At 31.1% G+C, this 19056-nt stretch overlaps 3 protein-coding genes across 3 annotated transcripts in view; 2 read left to right on the top strand and 1 right to left on the bottom strand.

Moving 5' to 3' along the window:
* The first annotated feature begins 2271 nt into the window (after nucleotides 1-2271).
* LOC148229585 (lipid transport auxiliary protein 1) lies at nucleotides 2272-5428 on the top strand. Its single transcript, XM_088197005.1, has 5 exons — nucleotides 2272-2595; nucleotides 2663-2825; nucleotides 3535-3754; nucleotides 3821-4007; nucleotides 4067-5428. The coding sequence occupies exons 1-5, from the start codon at nucleotides 2437-2439 to the stop codon at nucleotides 4175-4177; spliced, it is 840 nt and encodes a 279-aa protein (XP_088053131.1). The 5' UTR covers nucleotides 2272-2436; the 3' UTR covers nucleotides 4178-5428.
* A 1047-nt stretch (nucleotides 5429-6475) lies between these two features.
* SMC2 (structural maintenance of chromosomes 2) lies at nucleotides 6476-12508 on the top strand. The gene is made up of 17 exons (XM_088197047.1): nucleotides 6476-6737; nucleotides 6809-6958; nucleotides 7024-7185; nucleotides 7255-7365; nucleotides 7436-7714; nucleotides 7776-7967; nucleotides 8029-8173; nucleotides 8238-8413; nucleotides 8486-8743; nucleotides 9590-9736; nucleotides 9803-10021; nucleotides 10086-10670; nucleotides 10734-10928; nucleotides 11473-11673; nucleotides 11736-11951; nucleotides 12020-12229; nucleotides 12297-12508. The coding sequence occupies exons 1-17, from the start codon at nucleotides 6570-6572 to the stop codon at nucleotides 12411-12413; spliced, it is 3531 nt and encodes a 1176-aa protein (XP_088053173.1). The 5' UTR covers nucleotides 6476-6569; the 3' UTR covers nucleotides 12414-12508.
* LOC148229583 (atrial natriuretic peptide receptor 1) overlaps nucleotides 12383-19056 on the bottom strand; it is a 22523-nt gene continuing 15849 nt past the window's right edge. The window contains exons 8-19 of the mRNA XM_088197048.1: nucleotides 18706-18942; nucleotides 18550-18634; nucleotides 18352-18490; nucleotides 17785-17955; nucleotides 16242-16418; nucleotides 16014-16173; nucleotides 15785-15943; nucleotides 15553-15721; nucleotides 15344-15490; nucleotides 14674-14866; nucleotides 14335-14608; nucleotides 12383-14032 (exon numbers count right to left, since the gene is read on the bottom strand). Of these exons, the coding sequence (XP_088053174.1) occupies nucleotides 13788-14032; nucleotides 14335-14608; nucleotides 14674-14866; nucleotides 15344-15490; nucleotides 15553-15721; nucleotides 15785-15943; nucleotides 16014-16173; nucleotides 16242-16418; nucleotides 17785-17955; nucleotides 18352-18490; nucleotides 18550-18634; nucleotides 18706-18942 (2156 nt within the window). The 3' untranslated portion in view covers nucleotides 12383-13787. The remainder of the gene's footprint in view (nucleotides 14033-14334; nucleotides 14609-14673; nucleotides 14867-15343; nucleotides 15491-15552; nucleotides 15722-15784; nucleotides 15944-16013; nucleotides 16174-16241; nucleotides 16419-17784; nucleotides 17956-18351; nucleotides 18491-18549; nucleotides 18635-18705; nucleotides 18943-19056) is intronic.

Here is a 19056-nt window from a genome sequence, read left to right as displayed (position 1 = left end):
TTAAAATTCATCAATAATTAATAAATAAGAACCACGAATGGATAATGAATAAAAAAATCCAATTTTCGTATCATGATAAGTAAAAAAACATAAGATATATAAAATTTCTTGAACGCTGTAGCGGATTTGCGTACAGGCAAGGGAGACGCTCGCTCCAAGGACCCTGGTTGGACAGGAGCCCCGACAGAACCCTAGAATTTTTTAAATATTTATTTTTATGAATTATAATAGTTTTTTATAGCAAACCAATACGACATCATGAAAGTCTAATTACCTTACATAGAAAAAAAGCGTTCGTCTGTATAAAAGCGTCATTTAACTAAATGCATTACATTTCCAAGAAGCTCCATATTTGCACTTATTTGTAGCTTTGGGCATTGTTCTATTTGTTGTTTCCTGCACGACTTTCGTCTTCACTTGGTGACGAAATATTTTTAGTGGGCAAAACGATCGTTGAAAAATAATTCACTAAGTCATTAAAAGTTTTAAAATACCTTGTGATCCCAATAACTTTGTGACGCAGGCGCGTATCATGAGATACTTTCCCTTTCGCTCGCTCGCGTGCTAAGTGACGAGAGTGAGTGAGAGATAAGAGAATTTATTTTTAATAATATAATATGATGTTATTGAACCCGATCATTAGCGATAGTTGATTTGTTGGTTCCAACAAACATATCTTCCGTTTTTGTATGTGCTCTATACCTCGATTTACACGAATTTTATCGGAACCTATCCATCTCGCAAATCGATTTATGCCGCTCCGAATCCCTAGTGAAGTAAATCTGCCACTGTTTGAACGGAAACATTTACTACGTTTCTATAAATAATTATTTACATTACTGAATTTTAATCGAGAATTGAAAATTTTAAATTCCTTAGAAAGTTCCAAATCATTATTTTGGTATAATTAATTAATACTCTTTTTGCTATTTTGTATTGTGGAGACGTGGAATGCACGTCTGAAGCGATATAGATTTAGCAATTTACACTGCCGACGCGAAGCGTCGTTATTATAAGAATATTTTTTAAATTGCTTAAAAAAACACAAATTAATGATTAGAATAATCCAATAAATCGTCTAAATTTCGATTTAATTCTCCTGAGTTTTTTGTAAAAATATTTTTAAATTTCCGCTTAGCGTCAAAAGTTGTTTCTACTACTAAAAGTTGAATAAAAAAGCACTTAAATAAATACTCGCGTTTCTGTAAAGTGCATAAATATGGAAAAATACCCATTAACCTTTTGAGCGTAATTAAAATAATTTTGTCAGTTTAGTCTGAAATATGAGTTTGAAAAAGAAGTACTAAAAAAATATTCCGCTGCCTCATTTAACTGGATTTTATTTACAAACTACAAATTTAAAGTAAAATTAAAAAAATCTAGTTACATTTGATTTACATTTATCCAACTTTAAGAGCCAAAAATATATATTTTTGTCACTGTTCTTGGCTGTGAAGAATTATGTTGAATTCAGAGTGAGATAGATATTTTAAAATTACGGCTCGAGAAGTAAAAAAAGGATACCAGAAGTGAATTATATAAAATATGATAACTTGCAAGCTGGGAGTTAAAGAGAATTTAATAATTTATTATGAAAAGTTGTCATAATATAATGGTGCCGCTGTTGATTGTCTGTGACGTATAATAGAACTCGTCTAACATCAAACTGAAGGAGCAAAGTATTTAACAAAAAAATACTTTAAAGGCAAGTAAAAATCATTCTTCTCACAAGATTTTTATATGAATTAAATACTTAGATTTTTTCGTTACGTAGTTAAACAGAATGCGACAATGTATGATATATAAAATATTAAATATACGGTATTTAATTCTGTTTTCTTGTCAGATATGAAATTTTCACTTTTGTAAGTTAAGCCAGGAAATATTTAAATCCTAACTTTCTTGCTCATTTATAAGCAAATTATTAAAAGTACTTTATATTTTTTGCTGAAAATTTGTTAGATTGAATAATTAGTTTCTTCCTGTTATCAGAGGTAATTTGTTACTATCCTTTTCACTTTAGGTTCGTTAAGTTGTTTTTCAAAAATTATATCGTAGACATCTTTTAAACGATTCTTTTTTCGGTACGAGATAAATTGAAAATATCAATTTTGAAAATACTTTAGCAATCTTTACTAAAAATGGTAAATAGTAGCAATAATCTACATAAATATTTAATAAAACTGTAAAATAAAATTATATAAATAAATAAACTTTGTGTGTTTAAATAATGATTACTTATTTTTTGATTATTTTTTATGGTCGTTTTTTATCGTGCTACGATTCGAGTTAAAAAGTCAGATGTTGGCTGTCAATGTGCGATACTATTTACGATGAAGCTGTGTCAAGAACGTTTATAACGTTTTCAATATTGATTATATTATGTGGTGATAAGATAAGGTTAAAGATTTTTATCACAAGGAATACTCCCTTAAAATGACTGAAGAATTATCTGGCGTGACTGTGGTTATCATTATCGGGGGAGGTGTTTTAACATTTATAATATTGTTTATATTTGCCAAGAGGCAAATTATGCGATTTGCACTGCGATCTCGTCGAGGTCCGCATCTACCGATCGGACACGGAGCCAAAAAAGTACGTATTACTCATTTAAATATAAATTTTTGTACAAAAATATAATAATTTAAATGTTACAACTTAGTCGTTAAAACGAGAAATCGATCGTCGGATAGAAGTCATACCGAGAATAGTGCACGAACCGGCTTTAATCAACGAAGCGGCTTCCAAGTTTATTTTGGATCCGCATCAGAAGCTACCAGCTCATTACTTTCGTTTGAAAGCAGTAGACGACATCAAATTATTAGGTAAATATTGGCATACATCAGATTGGAGATCGACCGAAATGACTTATGACTTTTCTGCACTCTTTTATAATTGACATAATGTTTTATTAAACGAAAATAGCATTACGTATCCCCAGCTGAAAATTATGTGCACACAGCTTATAATAGCGAAGTTAGCAATGCTGAATTTTTGTTTAAAGATTAAATAAATGATAAGAGTTCATGGTATTGTGTGAGTGCTGGAAACATATATTTTTATAAGACAAAGCTTCATATTAGTTTCTATATTGTAACTCGATAGAAATATATGACAAGTCAATTATCTTATCTTTGTTGTCTTATTGACAGTTGATTAAGATAGGACTTTTTTTATTGACTTTCTGTACCAGAAAGTTTTGACTATATTTTTGCTGAAATTTAGTCATATTTATTTAATTATTAATAAAGCTGTCAGTTTAATAAACGGATAAAATATACTTTTCAAAAAACAGTTTAATTGGATTTTGCCAGTCTAATATTAATAAAAGTATAGAAAACTTTCCAGGTGTTAGTATTTGGCATTATCACTAGATGATGTAATCAAATATGTAAAATAAATTAATAGTTTTATTTGTTTAGTAAAACATGATGACTAAAACGAAATATAGATTGCATCCCAATGTTCGATGAGTCTGTACATTATATGTTTTAGCTTTATTTCATTTCACATATGGATTTGTTCACATTTTAGAAAAAGAAATATCAAACTCAGGTGGCGGTTTATCTCGTCAGCCGTGCGAAAGTCTGCGTGCGTTTTTATTAAATGCTTTGGCGATTCCTTTGGGAGGTCGCGGTCAAAGAGCAGTTCACCAATTGTGCGATATGTACGAGCATGCGAGGCACGATCCAGCAGAGTTTGGCGACGAAGAGTATCAGGCTTATAATAGAATGTTGTTAAAACTTATCGACGCGTAAGTATCTGTTCTCGAACGAGAATCGTTGCGTAAATTTATATTGATTAAATTTGTTTTCCCAAGAGCTAGACAATTAAAGCCCTTTGGTCATAAATCCTCACCGAGTAGGACCCCCACGCGTAAACAAACGTCGACGAGACCGCTTCTAGATCCGTCTCGTCTCAAGCAGCCGATAAACACCAACGCTTCCAATACTACGTCCAAAAAATTAGCCATTTCTAATATACATTCCCAGTATACAAGTATACAGGTAAATATTTCATATCAATATTGTTTAGTTATTTACTACTGATAATAATTATTTTCCAGGACTCCAATATGTTGGATAGCAATTATGATGAAATACTTTGCGTTGAAACTAAATCTCCAACTTCCGTTTTAATTCACATGCAAAAAACTGACAATGAAACCACTGTTTAAATGTAACATTTTTTTGAGGACATTCCCAAACAATTTTTTTTATTTATATATTAATTCAATCGTTTGTGATGAAACAGTACAAGCACAAGCAAATAAAAGTATATTATTTGTCAGTACGTTGATATAATTTCTATTAAAGCTTTAAAATTTCTGTATATAAAGTTCATTTGCATGCGAAAATTTTAGCTTTGTTATGTTAAGTTTTAATGAAAATCTTGTAATTGATAAATATAATAATAAGTCTGTGACGGATAGCTTTAAGGATTGTTAATTGTTTTGTAAATATATATTCTGAGCGTTTGATTCATATTGAATCGCAAGTCTAAATTGTGGTAAGTGACTATAGAAAACATCATGATTTAGAAGTACTGTAGAATTTGTGATATGTATAGGAATTATGTTTTTTTTGTATATATTAGATCAAATATATGTATATTTTTATTAAAAATAATATATATTCAACAAATTTTATCTTAACTATAACAATTTAGTGACAATATATTATATATTTTATAAATAAACAAATATACTTTATTTTAAAGTCAATGATTTAAAATGATCTTTATATATTTTGTTGCCAAATATACCAAAGTCAGAATAATAAATTACGTTTAAAATGTAAAATTAATATGTAAATACGTTATAAGCTATTTTTTATATAAAATGCTAAAGTTTTATGTATTGGTGATTTATTGTTTTAAACTAAATTTAAAGCAGTCATTAATGACTTTTTGTTGTGGGGCCAGATTTTCTTGATTTATGGGCCAAGTTAGCAATTTCTTTTAGAAATTTTCTACGATACGGTTAATGTATGCTTGACCTAGATAATACGACTATTCTAAAAAAACATGTTCTATTAATCATAATATAAATTTTATTCCCATTTATATTAATTCTGTCTCTATTACTATACCTGTATTAATTTACTGTTTCTCGTCTTTATATGCGTATCTTAATAATTATTTAAAATTGAAACGTTTTTCTGTGACGTTTATAGCGTTTTCAATTATCTACTATAGTTTATAGTTTATTAACTGTGAAGGGATGTGTTCATTTTTGAAATGATTTTATATTTCTGATTATTATGTATGTATCTATAAATGTATATCTTATAAATAAATGTGTATAATAATGTAAAGTTTTAGTTTTACAAAATTTTTCACTTTGTATCGCAATTAATATTTCTAAAAAAACATTGTTCAATTACATTGTTGTGTATTTAAATATTTAAATTAATATAAATATTCATTGTAATTGCTTTTATTTTGTACTGAAAACCTCTATGATAATCTATGCATGGTCTGAAATGTTATGCATTGCATCATAGCATCATCAGTTGACGTCATATCGCAAAATGCCCAACGTTGTACCCGATGTGTGAAAAGTTGCACCATCTTGTTAGAACCACATGTCATCCACATCAATATCTTCGATTTCGTGACAAAGATAATTGGTTATCATGTGTTTATAGCGCTCACCATTGACTGTTACAATCCGACCTTAATCGTTTGCAAAAGAGTAAAGCTTAATGACATCGCCTGACTACATAACAGTTACTTTATAGGTATGTAATGGTCTCGTTAAGCACATGATAATTTTTCTTGCACCATGTGTGGCAATTCTGCTTATTAAAATACCCAGAGATAAGAAAATGTGCCTCATCAGAGAAGAACATTTTATTTGAAAAATTAACGTCAACTCCCTGCCGCTTTAATACACAGTCTGCGTAAATTCTTCGTTTTCCATGGTCTATTGGCTTTAGTTCTTGTGTTAAATGCTAAAGTTCCAAATGCTAAATGCACTAAAGGGAACATTAAGAAAAGCTAAAAACGCTGCTGAATCAGCAATTCCGAGTCTTCAGCCACACTGTTACTTACAGCAGCAATATTCTCGGCTGAACAGGCGTCACGATAGTGCACAGATCTTACCCAATTTCCAACGCTTCTAGTCTCTTCAATTTTTTCGATTTTTGTTATGAATTATTCGCTCATTCGGACGATGAAGTAGATCATAATTTTCTCGTAAATTTCGATACACAGTTCGTACAGAATTGTTATTTCTGTTATGGGAGCCGATTTACAATTAAACAATTTTAATGCGTTGAGCAGTGGTTAAGCGATCTATCTCGTAAATGTGTTGTTGCAAACTAACATTTGATACTTTGAACACGCGTGATTATTGACAGCTGTCTGATTTACAGCGCTTCTAACATAGGAAACTTGAACAGAAGTAATCTGTATTTGTTTATAAAATAAAAAATATATTTATATATGATACCCAACAATTTTGGTGTTAAGTTCTCGCATTTTGTTTGTTGGCAACTTCGAACGGCGCGGCCGTTGTTGTTTAAACGCGGGCAACTGTCAGTTTTGGCGGCTAGCGTCTGTTTACGATGTATGTCAAATCGATAGTTATCGATGGATTCAAATCGTATGGAAATCGCGTTGAAATCAATGGATTCGACCGTGAATTCAATGCAATCACCGGTTTTAACGGCACCGGAAAATCCAACATTCTTGATGCGATTTGTTTCGTATTGGGTCTAAGTGACTTAACACACGTAAGCACTAATTTAAATCAAAATATCGCTTGCAAACATATCGAAAAAACGGCATTGCTATAATTATGTAGGTACGTGCAGGAAGTTTGCAAGAATTAGTATACAAATTAGGACAAGCTGGCGTTACAAAAGCCAGTGTCAGTATTACGTTTGATAATTCTGACAAGGAGCAAACGCCGATTGGGTATGAAAATCACGAAGAAATTACGATCACACGCCAGGTATTTGAGTACAATATTTGAGTTAATAAATGTACAATTAAATCAAAATATTTAATTAAATGTAGGTTGTCATCGGTGGAAAAAATAAATATTTAATAAACGGCATAAATGTACAAAATAAGCGAGTGATTGACTTATTTTGTTCAGTACAACTCAACGTCAATAATCCACATTTCCTTATAATGCAAGGTCGGATAACGAAAGTTTTGAATATGAAGCCGCCTGAGGTATATTTAGTTTATTTATATCTCCGTTATTAATTTGGTTATATATACTTATTGTTTTTTGATGCTTAGATTTTATCAATGGTCGAGGAAGCTGCGGGTACGAAGATGTACGAGACAAAGAAACAAGAAACTGAGAAGACAATCATCAAAAAAGATGCCAAGCTTAAAGAATTAAATGATGTTTGTGATGTTATTAAAAAAATATATTACAAATATTTTGTTGTGTATTAATCGCTTTATTTAATTTAAGATTATCACTGAGGAAATTACTCCTAAATTGAGTAAACTTAAAGAAGAACGTTCTCAGTATCAAGAGTACCAAAAGGTTGTGAGAGAGTTGGAGAATCTCATCCGATTATACGTAGCTTGGAAGTACGTTTCTGCTGAAGAAAGCGTTAAAAACTCAAAGAAAATGCTCAATGAAGTCAAAGATAAGATTAAATCTAAACATGAAACCATATCCAACAATAAAAACGAGTATAAACGTTACGAGAGTTTGATTACAGAAATGAATGAAAAATTAGATAAAGTAAATTGTTATGAAATTAGCTTGCTTTTATTTATATTTATACTATTTTTTTATGTAATAGGAATCAGGCGGGGAATTAAAATCTATAGAAAAAGAACTGCAAGATAAAGAGACAATTGAAGCAAACATTTCCGCTAACTTGCGTTCGGCTCAAGACAGTCTCACCGCACAGAAGAGCAAGCAGAGACTTCTTCAGAACAATATAAATGATGACGAGAAAGCATTTTCGACCAAATCAAATCAGCTCAATGAAGTAATTACTGTTTACACATTTTTATTTATTTTATAAACTCACTACTTTCAACAATTTTTAGATGGAGAATTCTTTTGGATCGTTACGAGATAAAATGAACCAAGACTCTGAAGCATTAACTCAAGCTCAAGATCGTTTTCATGCAGCTAGTTCAGGTCTTCAATTAACAGAAAAGGGACAAGAGTCTCTTCAAGACGAATTGATGGGTAAGAAATATCTAGTCTATGAGATCCTTATCTGTCATTAATTAAATTATTTTCTTCACTAAAGCCGCCAATCAGGCTGCATCAGAGGCTTCAACGCAGATAACTCAACTGAACATGGAAAAAGAACACATTACAAAACGTTTGAAGGAATTGCAAAAGGAAATGTCCACTTCTGGTGCACAGTTTAAGAACCAGCAAGGAAAGATTGACGCTATGGAGAAAGAAGTTCAACGATTGCACGTAAAATTCTTTATAATTAATTTAAATGTAACGATAACTTAAATACTATATAATATTTTTTAACACATACAGAGAGAGTTAACGTCGATTGAATATGACGAAGATCTGCTTTCAAATATGCAGAGTCAAAGAGCCGAATTATCATCATCGATTAGATCTTTGAGTCATAATTTAGATCGTTTGAACTCAGAACTGAGACGATGCACATTCAACTACAAAGATCCTGCTCCTAATTTTGATAGACGTAAAGTTAAAGGTTTAGTTTGCAGACTCGTGAGAATTAAGGATCCGCGGTATGCTATGGCGTTGGAGGTCGCTGGCGGAGAAAGGGTTAGTTAATAATTTGTTTAATTAAACTACAATTTTTTTGCTGCAAATATGTGTTAAATTTCTTGGTGAATTCAAATCTATCATTAGTTTTTATCCAATAAGGTGATTGTTTATTTAGATATTGTCTTGTTTTACGATTTTCTTGTTGTTCGCCGTTTTGACGAATTATAATGATCTGTCTTGAAGTAACGAGTTTAATTTTTCATTTTTGTGCTAATTATCCAGAGTAGGTCTACCATTCTTAATAACATATTGTTTGTCTTCAAAACTTAAACTTCTGAATGAATTTCAGGGCTCGTTATTTGTTTCCGCGCGCATCTCTAAATGCACAAAAATTTCCAAAATGACTTTTTTAGTGTCTTACTTTGATATTTTCAAAATCCAATCACCTTATCTTATGAAAATGTGATTAAAAAAATATTTCACCCAGTAAAATAATTGTATTTTATCGAAATTTAAAACATTCAATCAACTGGTGTGTACAGGTAACTTCGATAGTAGGTTTTCGGTCAATTGTTTATAGTCAGGTTTTGTACCACATGATATACACCATGGTGTGCGTAAACTGTGTACCTACTCCGCACATTGGAGGGGTTAATAGAAATGTGGCGTTCTTCTAGATGGCTGCTAGGTTTGTGGGTCTTCAGTTGTGCGTGAGGTGTGTCTCTTGATTGTTTTTTTTTTATGTAAATCGTTACACAACGATATATTATAGAGAAAAATATAATGATTTTTAAATTAGTGTGTTTTTGATATACAAATCAAGATATTTATTCCTTGTGGCAATAAATGTGCAAAATCTTTGGTTGGTTTAATTGTTTTTATTAATTATAATTTATTTTTTAGTTGTATAATGTGATAGTTGACAATGAAGTCACTAGTAAATTGATTATCAAAAATGGTCAACTACAATCGCGTACCACTATGATACCGTTGAATCAAATTCGAGGTAGAACTATTGAGAGAGAAAAGATACGATTGGCAGAGCAATTGGTAAAATTTATTTTAAATCATATTATCTTAAATAATTTTATATTTTATTAAATAAAAAAACTACAGGTGGGACCAGATAATGTGAAATCTTCACTATCGTTAGTCGAATACGATCAATCGTTAAGACCAGCAATGGAGTGGGTGTTTGGAGAATCGTTTGTGTGTCCAAATCTCACAATTTGCCAGAAGGTTGCTTTCCATCCGCAAATCATGAAGCGTTGCATAACTATGGACGGCGATACTGTTGATCCTCGTGGTACACTTAGCGGTGGATCAGCTAGAAAAGTTGGTGCTTTATTTATATTTATATTTATTTATTATTATTATTAAATTTATAATACAATTTTAGGAAGGCTCTGTGTTGCAAAGATTAGAGGAATTGATGTCGATTGAATCTAGAATACAACCAGTACAAACGCAACTATCTAAATTAGATTCTGATATAAAAAAGATCACACAGTCTTACGATCCATATATAGCTTGCAAGCAAAAATACGAGCGTAAGTTGCACGAATTGAATGCAGCAAAGCAGCAGATGAAGTTAACTGCAAGTGCTGAGCTTGCTAGTGAGATTGATGAAATGAAGGATAACCTTCAACAGATGACGTCTAAGATAGAAGAGCTGAAGAAAGTTAACAAAGAGAACGTTGAAAAAGAACGGGATTTGCGCGAGCGTATGAAAGATTTGAAAGGACATAGGGAGAGGCAGTTGAAGGCGGTGGAAGAAGATCTGAAAAATAAGAAGAAACAGGCAGATATCAGTAAGAACGCTTGGAAGAAGCTGGAGCATAATTTCGATACACTCAAGTTGGAAGTGAGCGAGTTGCAAAAGAGTGTCGACGTTGGTCGCGAGCAGTTAGCGGCAGGAGAGGAAACTCTGCAAGAATTGATTCAGCAGACTGAAAAGTTGAAAGAGGAGCAGAAGAATATCAAAGTATGTGTTTTAAAATATATTTTTTTGTAAGATGGATGTGTTTGATTGTTTTTTTTTTTAAAGGAAATTGTGAAAGTTATTCAATCTCAAATTAAAACCAAAAAAGCTGATATTGCAACTCAAAATAAAGAAATAAAAGGTATCACGCAAAAGAAGGAACAATTGCTGGCGAGTAATGCTGATATTGAACTTGAAATAAAGGAGTTGGAGCATGAAATCGCTAAAATGAAATCAGAAGCTGCTAGTTGTGAAGATAAGGTTAGTGAGAATATTGAAGTGGAGATATTCTGTCTTATATAAAACAGTGGAGCACCCTAATGAATATGTTATCTTAATAATTATATGGCCGTAATCATTTTTAAACTATGATCTTTAGAAAATTGAATTGTTGAAATAAGATAGTCGTATAGATCGTATAAAGAAATACGTTCCACATGTAATTCATTGAGATGGATTCCAATATTGAGTTCAAGATAATAATAATATTCCTGCCTCAAAATTATCACTACTTTGCAGAAGTATATACATATAGTAAACGATAACACTATTTAACACAGTAAGTATGTCAATACTTGTTTGCTAGAATAAAATTTTTGGACCTTCCTCGTAATAAAAGAAAAACTATATAATGTCAAAAGAAAATGGAAAACACAACTAAATTAATCGTTTACTACTGAACAAAAAAGCGACAAATTCGTTAGTAGTATATCAGAATACTAGTTGAAATTATGTAGCATTTTTAAGGGCTTCCCACTATTACGTTATATATTTTTTAAATCTCATTACCTATATTTAATTGTAGATTAATGGAATGAAAGAACAATACGAATGGATAACTTCTGAGCGGGAATATTTCGGAGAGCCCGGTGGATTGTACGACTTCAAAGAAAGAGATCCCCGTTCTGCCGGACAGCGCATATCTCAGTTAGAAAAAATAAAAGACAAATTAGGGCGTAATTTGAATACACGAGCTCAAACACTTTTGGGCAAAGAAGAAGAACAGGTGCGCTAGTTACATTGCGTAATAACAACCATTCCTTCAATGATGTTTTGTTTATATTATAGCACAATGCAATATTGCAAAAGAAAGCTAAGGTTGAAAACGATCGAGCGACACTGATTAATACTATTCAAGAATTAGACGCTACGAAACGAAAAGCCGTAATAAAAGCCTGCGAGCAAGTTAACAAAGACTTTGGTTCAATATACAGTACATTGCTACCTGGCGCTCAAGTGAAACTCATACCTCAAGAAGGAAAATCCGTCTTAGAAGGACTTCAAGTATGATTCCGTTATAATGAAACACTATATTAATCCTCTCTTCTTCATTATATATTTTTGTATTACAGGTTAAGTTTGCATTTAACGACTATTGGAAAGATGATTTGAACGAATTGTCGGGAGGACAAAGATCACTCGTAGCTCTATCGTTGATTTTGGCGATGTTACTGTTTCATCCTGCGCCGTTGTATATTTTGGACGAAGTGGACGCTGCTTTGGATCTGAGTCACACTCAAAACATCGGCGATATGTTGTCGGCTCATTTCAAAAAATCACAAGTATTATATATAATCATAATTGAGTGCTTGCAATGAATTTATAATTATTTATTTTTAATTTTTTTAGTTCATCATCGTTTCTCTAAAAGATGGTATGTTCAGCAATGCTAATGTGCTATTCAGGACCAAACTAGTGGACGGAATGTCAACAGTGCAACGTACAGCTCAAAAAACCAGGAGATAATTAAAATCGAGGAAGACTATTTAGATATTTATTTTTCATCTTTTTATATGTATAATACATTAAAGCTTCAGAAAATACATTTTCATATTAATGTTTTACATTGTTTCCTTTTTAAGATTCAACAAAATGCGCTTCTTCCATTATAGTACAAATTGTATTAAGATTTTCAAAATGTTCACATAAATTCACGATTTAGTTTTTACTTTTACTACTGTAAATTTAATGCTACTACTAGCTTATAAGCATATAAAATATAAGTACATTCATACTATTTTCTCACATAAATTCATTTCAATGTATGATTTTAAAAATTGTGTATATTTAAATTTAAAAAATAGTTTTGAAATCAGCGCATCATTTTCTTGGTTGTTATTTGTTTTTTATTTAGTTAACAACAAAATATTTTAGTAATATATTATTTCAGACTTGACTGTAAGAAACGGTAAACTAAAAAATAATATATGTTGATAAAAAAAGAATACAATAAAATCAAAAAATTACAATCTAATAACAAATTTTATTTTTCTTTTTAAACTTCAAGAAAAAATTTTAAATTCAAAACCCAAAACTTTTCTTTAAATTTTACTATGTAACATACAGTATATCGTAATAAATGATTACAATGATTTTGAAGCATTCTGTCATTTTATAAGTTTTAAAAATATAATATATCTAAAAATATCAAAAATAAAACTCAACATATGAAAACCATGATCATATTATTGAAAAAAATCAATTTGAAATATATATCATGTTCTTGTTGAACAGTGTACCTTTACTAGGTAACTAAAATCATTATCAACATAAAACAGTAAATTAACATGGAAAAGTGTGCAAGCTGTTTATTTATAAATTTTATATTAAAAATATTCTAAAAAAATATTTGTTAATGTTTATGATGATATCTATCTTATAAATGCACGAATAACCATTTAAGCAACACTTATATAATGATATAATATAAATTTATATTTTTAACAAATGCTTTTATAGTTTCTTTTAGATTTTCAATATAATTGTAGAAGATGTAATAACTAACTTGATGTAGACAATAATAGACAATATGTCAATACGTTTCCAAAAAGACAGTGTATCAGTAGACTATAGGTGTCTTTTATAAATTATTTTTATTTACAATATGTTACAATGCGATATTTATTTTTAATATGCACAAAGTTAACTTTGCGTAAATATGTTAAAAATAATCATTTATCACAAACACTTTTTAGAGCCAATGATTATATAATATATACACAAAACTATATTCTATACAAGATCCTAATTACAATATGTACCATTAATTCTGAAACATACATAGAATGGTTGTGCTTCGGATTTATTTAGAGAATTTATACATAGAAAAATATATTATTCTTAATTATCGCTACTCTTGTTTAAAACCACAGATGGAAATATAAGCGGAAATGGCGCTATGTCGCTTTCGGTCTGACTCATAATCGGAGTCGGTGGTCTCGGATCTGGTTCGGAACATCCGATCAACCAATGCGTTAACATTTTGCCTTTGCCTTTGAGCTCCACTTCTCCTCGCAATTCCATCTTGAAAGTACCAAATCTGTTCAAAATCTGCTTCGTGGCATCGCTCATATGAATCATTAGTGCTGTAAAAAATAAGTATTACAAAATAAATATGAACACTTAGTTTATAAATCGACTCTTAATATTTTAATTAAAATATATCGGACGTGTGAAAATGTCCCATTTTAAAGTTGTTCATCTGCTACACATTGAAATTAAATGGTCTCGTTGTACTGAAACTTTATTACCAATGATTGTTTTAAAAATATTGTAGAAGTTAGATAATTGTAAATCTGTAGCACATACTGCAATGTAAGTCGGTGCTTTGACGAGGTAAAGCAGTGAGTTTTATATTAAGAATCGATTATAGATAATTATAAGTTACGTTGTCCAGATGACTCCATCCTCGAAGCAGTATTCACAGTGTCTCCAAAGAGACAGAAATGCGGCATCTTTACTCCGACGACGCCAGAACACACAGGGCCGGAATGGATGCCGATCCTTATCTTCAATTGATACTCTGGTCTGTGTCGTATCGTAAAGCTCATCACAGCGTCCAATATAGCCAGAGCCATTAAGCAAATTTCCCTCGCATGATTATCGCCGTTTCGCTCAGGCAAACCTGATACGACCATGTAAGCGTCTCCGATAGTCTCTATCTGAAAGTGACATTATGCCGTTGCTGTAATAGAAGGATATATAAAGACAAAGTAAATTTACACACCTTATACACGTCGTAAAATCCTATTATTCTATCAAACGTGCTGTAAAGATCGTTCAGTAAATCGACGACTTCCATCGGAGTGCTTTGGGCGCAGAGAGCCGTGAAGCCTACTATGTCACTGAAGTAAATTGTGACACATTCAAATTGTTCAGGCTGAACCATTTCGCCGGCCATTAGTTGTTGAGCTACTAATCTATAATATGTAATTAATATATGAGTTTAAATGTATATAATTTAGTATTATTATGTTAAAACTAAAATTATATAGTACAGTAAATAAGATGTTGCGTTAAAGTGGAGCAGAAATAAGTAGTAAAACCCATTGAAATTCAGCTACAAATTGAGGTTCAGTATAGTGATGCATGTCTGTCACTCGAGTACGTGCACAAATGCACTAAAAAAATTTAAAACCACATTCTATAGTAATCTTCTCTTCAACAGAATTTCAAAAATAAATGTCTAATTCTACGTTATAAAATTGGCTAGTGCTTAACCAAAATTTAATTTTTACAGAATTAACTGACTACTAAAATAAAGGATCACCTTCACACAAAGACCATAAATATTTTTTATCCATATAACTTTGATTATTTTTGATATATAGTATCAGTAAATATTTCAAGGTAAGTTGTTTTTAGGCAGTCCTGTATATTGATATAATATAACTTACCTCGGTAATACTTGATACAGGAGTTCTTCGGAACGCTTCTTTTCTAATGACAATTGCTCTGTTTTTTCTTCGACTAGGGTTTCAAGATTATTGGCGTATTGTTCCATACGTCTTAAGAGATCATCCATTAAATTATCGCAATATCCTCTGAAATATCATTAAATAAGTATTTCATTTCATAATATATCAATTAATATAATTTATAATACTTCATAATGCATCGAACTGTTCCTTTCAGAGTATCAAAGGAAGGTCTGTCATCAGGATTGTCACTCCAGCACTTTTCCATTAATTCTATTAAATTATCTGAGCAATCTCTCTGTTCAATGGTCGGTCTAAATGGAGGAGTTTCTTTTGCAATCACCCTATTAATAATTTCTAAAAAATAGTAAAATGAATAATCTGTTTGATTATTTAACTAACAACTTTAAATAAATCTACCTTGAGGTTCTAAAAATTGTCTAGCTGCTTCAAACGGACCTCCTCTCACAACTATCTCTTCCAAAATAATTCCAAAGCTGTATACGTCTCCTTTTTGAGTAGCAGGTGTTCCGGGTATGACAGTCAATGGTAATAATTCAGGCGCTATCCATAAAAGTTCTAAAAATTTACAAATTAATCATACAGTAGCACTAAAAGATAACGTGTAAGTATACCATACGTTACATACTATTATAATAATTTTGATCTTTCACAACATCGGTGGGTGTCATCAAAGTCGTCAGGCCAAAATCTGATATCTTAAGAACAAATCGCCCGTCTATTAAGCAATTGTAAGAACGCAATCTTCCATGTACCATTACTTCAGAATTGTGAAGGTATGACATACCCTGTGTATGAAATATGTTTGAATGATTGTGTATATTACAAATATATGATTTATTATATAATACTGTACCTTTACAATGTCGTGTATTAATGACATACGAAAGTTCCAATCTAATTTTAAAGCGTCGTTATTTAGTACATCTCTAAGAGAACCTTTCGGGCAATACTCTGTTAAAATTAAAACGTTGGGACATTCAATGCAGGCGCCTACGAAACGAACTGTATTTTCATGGGCCACGTCTCGAACCTGAAATTATTTAACTATTTATTGAATATGTTTCCAAAATCGCTTTGCTGTTTAAAAAAAATTAGCTTTCTTGTTTTTATAACTGAAACATAAAAAAGCAAGAAAATCCAGAATCAGTAATCTACGAATAAACATTTCATCGTCTTTGTATTTTTTTAAACTATTTTCTAATCACCAGTTTTGCAATTCATTCGAAAAGAGATTTCTGTGAATTTTGAAGATATCTATTGTCTAACGAATCTTTGGCTGTTGTAAATAAAATGTTTGCAGGAAAACTCCTTGCCAACGTCGAGGTCTCCTAGGAGTCCTGACTTGACTCCTTCTATTTTTTTTCTCTAGGGATACTTGAAAAGTCAGGTTTACAACAACAGACCAGCTATGACAGTCCAATAGAAAGAGAATATTCGAGTACAAATGTCTGTTATTCCACGCGCTACATGCCAGCGATTTGAGATCCAGATTTGAACAATGTTTGCAACGCGATGGTGCACACCTGGATATATATTTTTTTAAATATAATTTTCTTGAATGTTCGATAAGACTTAATAGTTTTTTAAAATAATTTATTCCAAATCGCTCATCTTTATGGCTCACCCTGTACTATATTTTGTCTTTCTTGTTCTTTAAAATATTTGATATGATTTTCTAATCTAATTTTTAATCGGTGTTTGAAGGGAGAGACACATGTGTGTATATGTAACTGTTCCTACTTGCTGAATGTGTTTAAGTGCGCGCTGTCGACGCTTCACCGCGCAGCTACTTCGCACGCTTTTCGTTAATTTGAGTTATAATAATAAGTCGGTACTGGGGCGACCGTTTCATATGGCCTAAGGCGGTCTCTCCCTTTGTCCCAAGGTCCGACGACCCCGTGTAGTGTAATTAATTTTCAGCGGAAAATTATTTTTTATGAGGTAAAACTCGTGCTAAAGAAAAACAGGGTTGATTCTATACAAAACTGTTTCAGTGTAATAATTTTTGTTTTGTGATGTTATTGTAGCCAGCGTGAGGTATCTGTGAAGCATTCAGAAGGAATTAGAAAGGGTTTAAAAGTTCAAATGATGAATAAAAGACAATGCCATATAAAAAAGATACAGCTCAAAATGTTAATGTTTCTAAGAGTTTCGTAAAATTTCAATTTCAAAGCCTGGCCTTATTGAAATAAACGTTTTTCTATATTTTTTCTAAATCCTTGAATCATTCAAGAGTTGGAGTAAGACATGTCAATAGCTCTTCTTTGTAAAGCGGAAAATGTAGTTGCTTTACGTGACATCCTTATTCTGTATTTAATTAAATACGAAGTTAAATACGAATAATTAAGAAATATATAATGTAAAGCGACTTACGGACTGCTCTGTCTGTATAATACCTGTTTTATCTCCCAAAGAAGCTTTTTATTCAGATCTACTTTTTTCTTTATGACTTTTTTAATTGCTACTCGGTTTCCTTTATATATTCCAATCGTGGTGTAAACTTGAGACGGTGGAAGACTATTACACGAAACTATAGATGCTCTCGCACTGTGTATTCCATATGATAACTGAAAATAAATTCGATTTTAGATAGATCTAGACTTATTTGCATATATGTGAAGCACAAATATTGCTACAAAAATATCTGTAATTTATTTATAAGTTCCTGAATTTGTATTATAAATTCAAGCTAAAATGAAAAATAATCTTTTTCCGTACTTAAATTTTTGCAATGATGTGTATTTGGTTATAAATAACTATTATAGTAATAATTATATTTTTATAAAAAAATACTGAGCCTATTTTGTTGTATTTTTAGTACTAATTCATAATTTTTATGAAGAACCTAAAGTTCAACTTTAAATTAATTTAATATGTAATTCATTAAATTATAATCAAAGATAATTTACAAATATTTTTGTAGTAATTTTCGTACCGTACTTTTTCATTTCATTTTCACGCACCTTTAACGTTGAATTGACTTTTAATACATCATTAATTTTCTGAAGACCTAATTTTGAACCGAATGGTTTGCTTTCTAACAATTCTTCAGACCGTATTCTCCATGACATATTATTAAGATCAGCCGATAGCTTCATCTGCCTTTTGAGTAAATATTTTTAAAACTGTTTTATCAGTAATACTTCAATATAGATACTTACTTGTAAGTTAATAAAGCTACGGCACACGACGTTGCTAAAAACACTCCAAAACCAAAGGATGCGTATAAAATTATTTCTAATGTTTCTAAAACAATATTGATTAATTGATTGATTACTTATTAAATTTTAATTCATATTATTTAATATATGTACTACCGTTTTGGTGACACGTCGGATCAGAAGCTAAGAAACCACATAAAGGAACATCTTTTGGAGCCGATTTCTTTTCTCCTGGCCAGTGGATTCTCCGACCAGGAACGGGAACATATATGCTCCCGACTCCATAATAATGAGCCACGACTTCAAATTGTCCAGTATTGGGGTCCATATCCAGCAATGAATAGTCAGCGTCTCGGTCTCCATTATCATCGATCCGCACGTGTCCAGTAATTCCTAAGTTATTATAAAAATAATAATTAATTAAAATGCCTTTAAATGGCTGTATTTATATTATTAATATTCGTTTATATTTATATGTATTGTCTTTTTTAATGTTGGATTTTTAGT

This window comes from Plectrocnemia conspersa, unplaced genomic scaffold, assembly GCF_051122295.1.
Source record: "Plectrocnemia conspersa isolate PC_06_02 unplaced genomic scaffold, ASM5112229v1 ptg000011l, whole genome shotgun sequence".
NCBI lineage: Eukaryota > Metazoa > Arthropoda > Insecta > Trichoptera > Polycentropodidae > Plectrocnemia > Plectrocnemia conspersa.
Note: the sequence above shows the minus strand (reverse complement) of the source record. Positions and strands in the feature narration are given on the sequence as shown.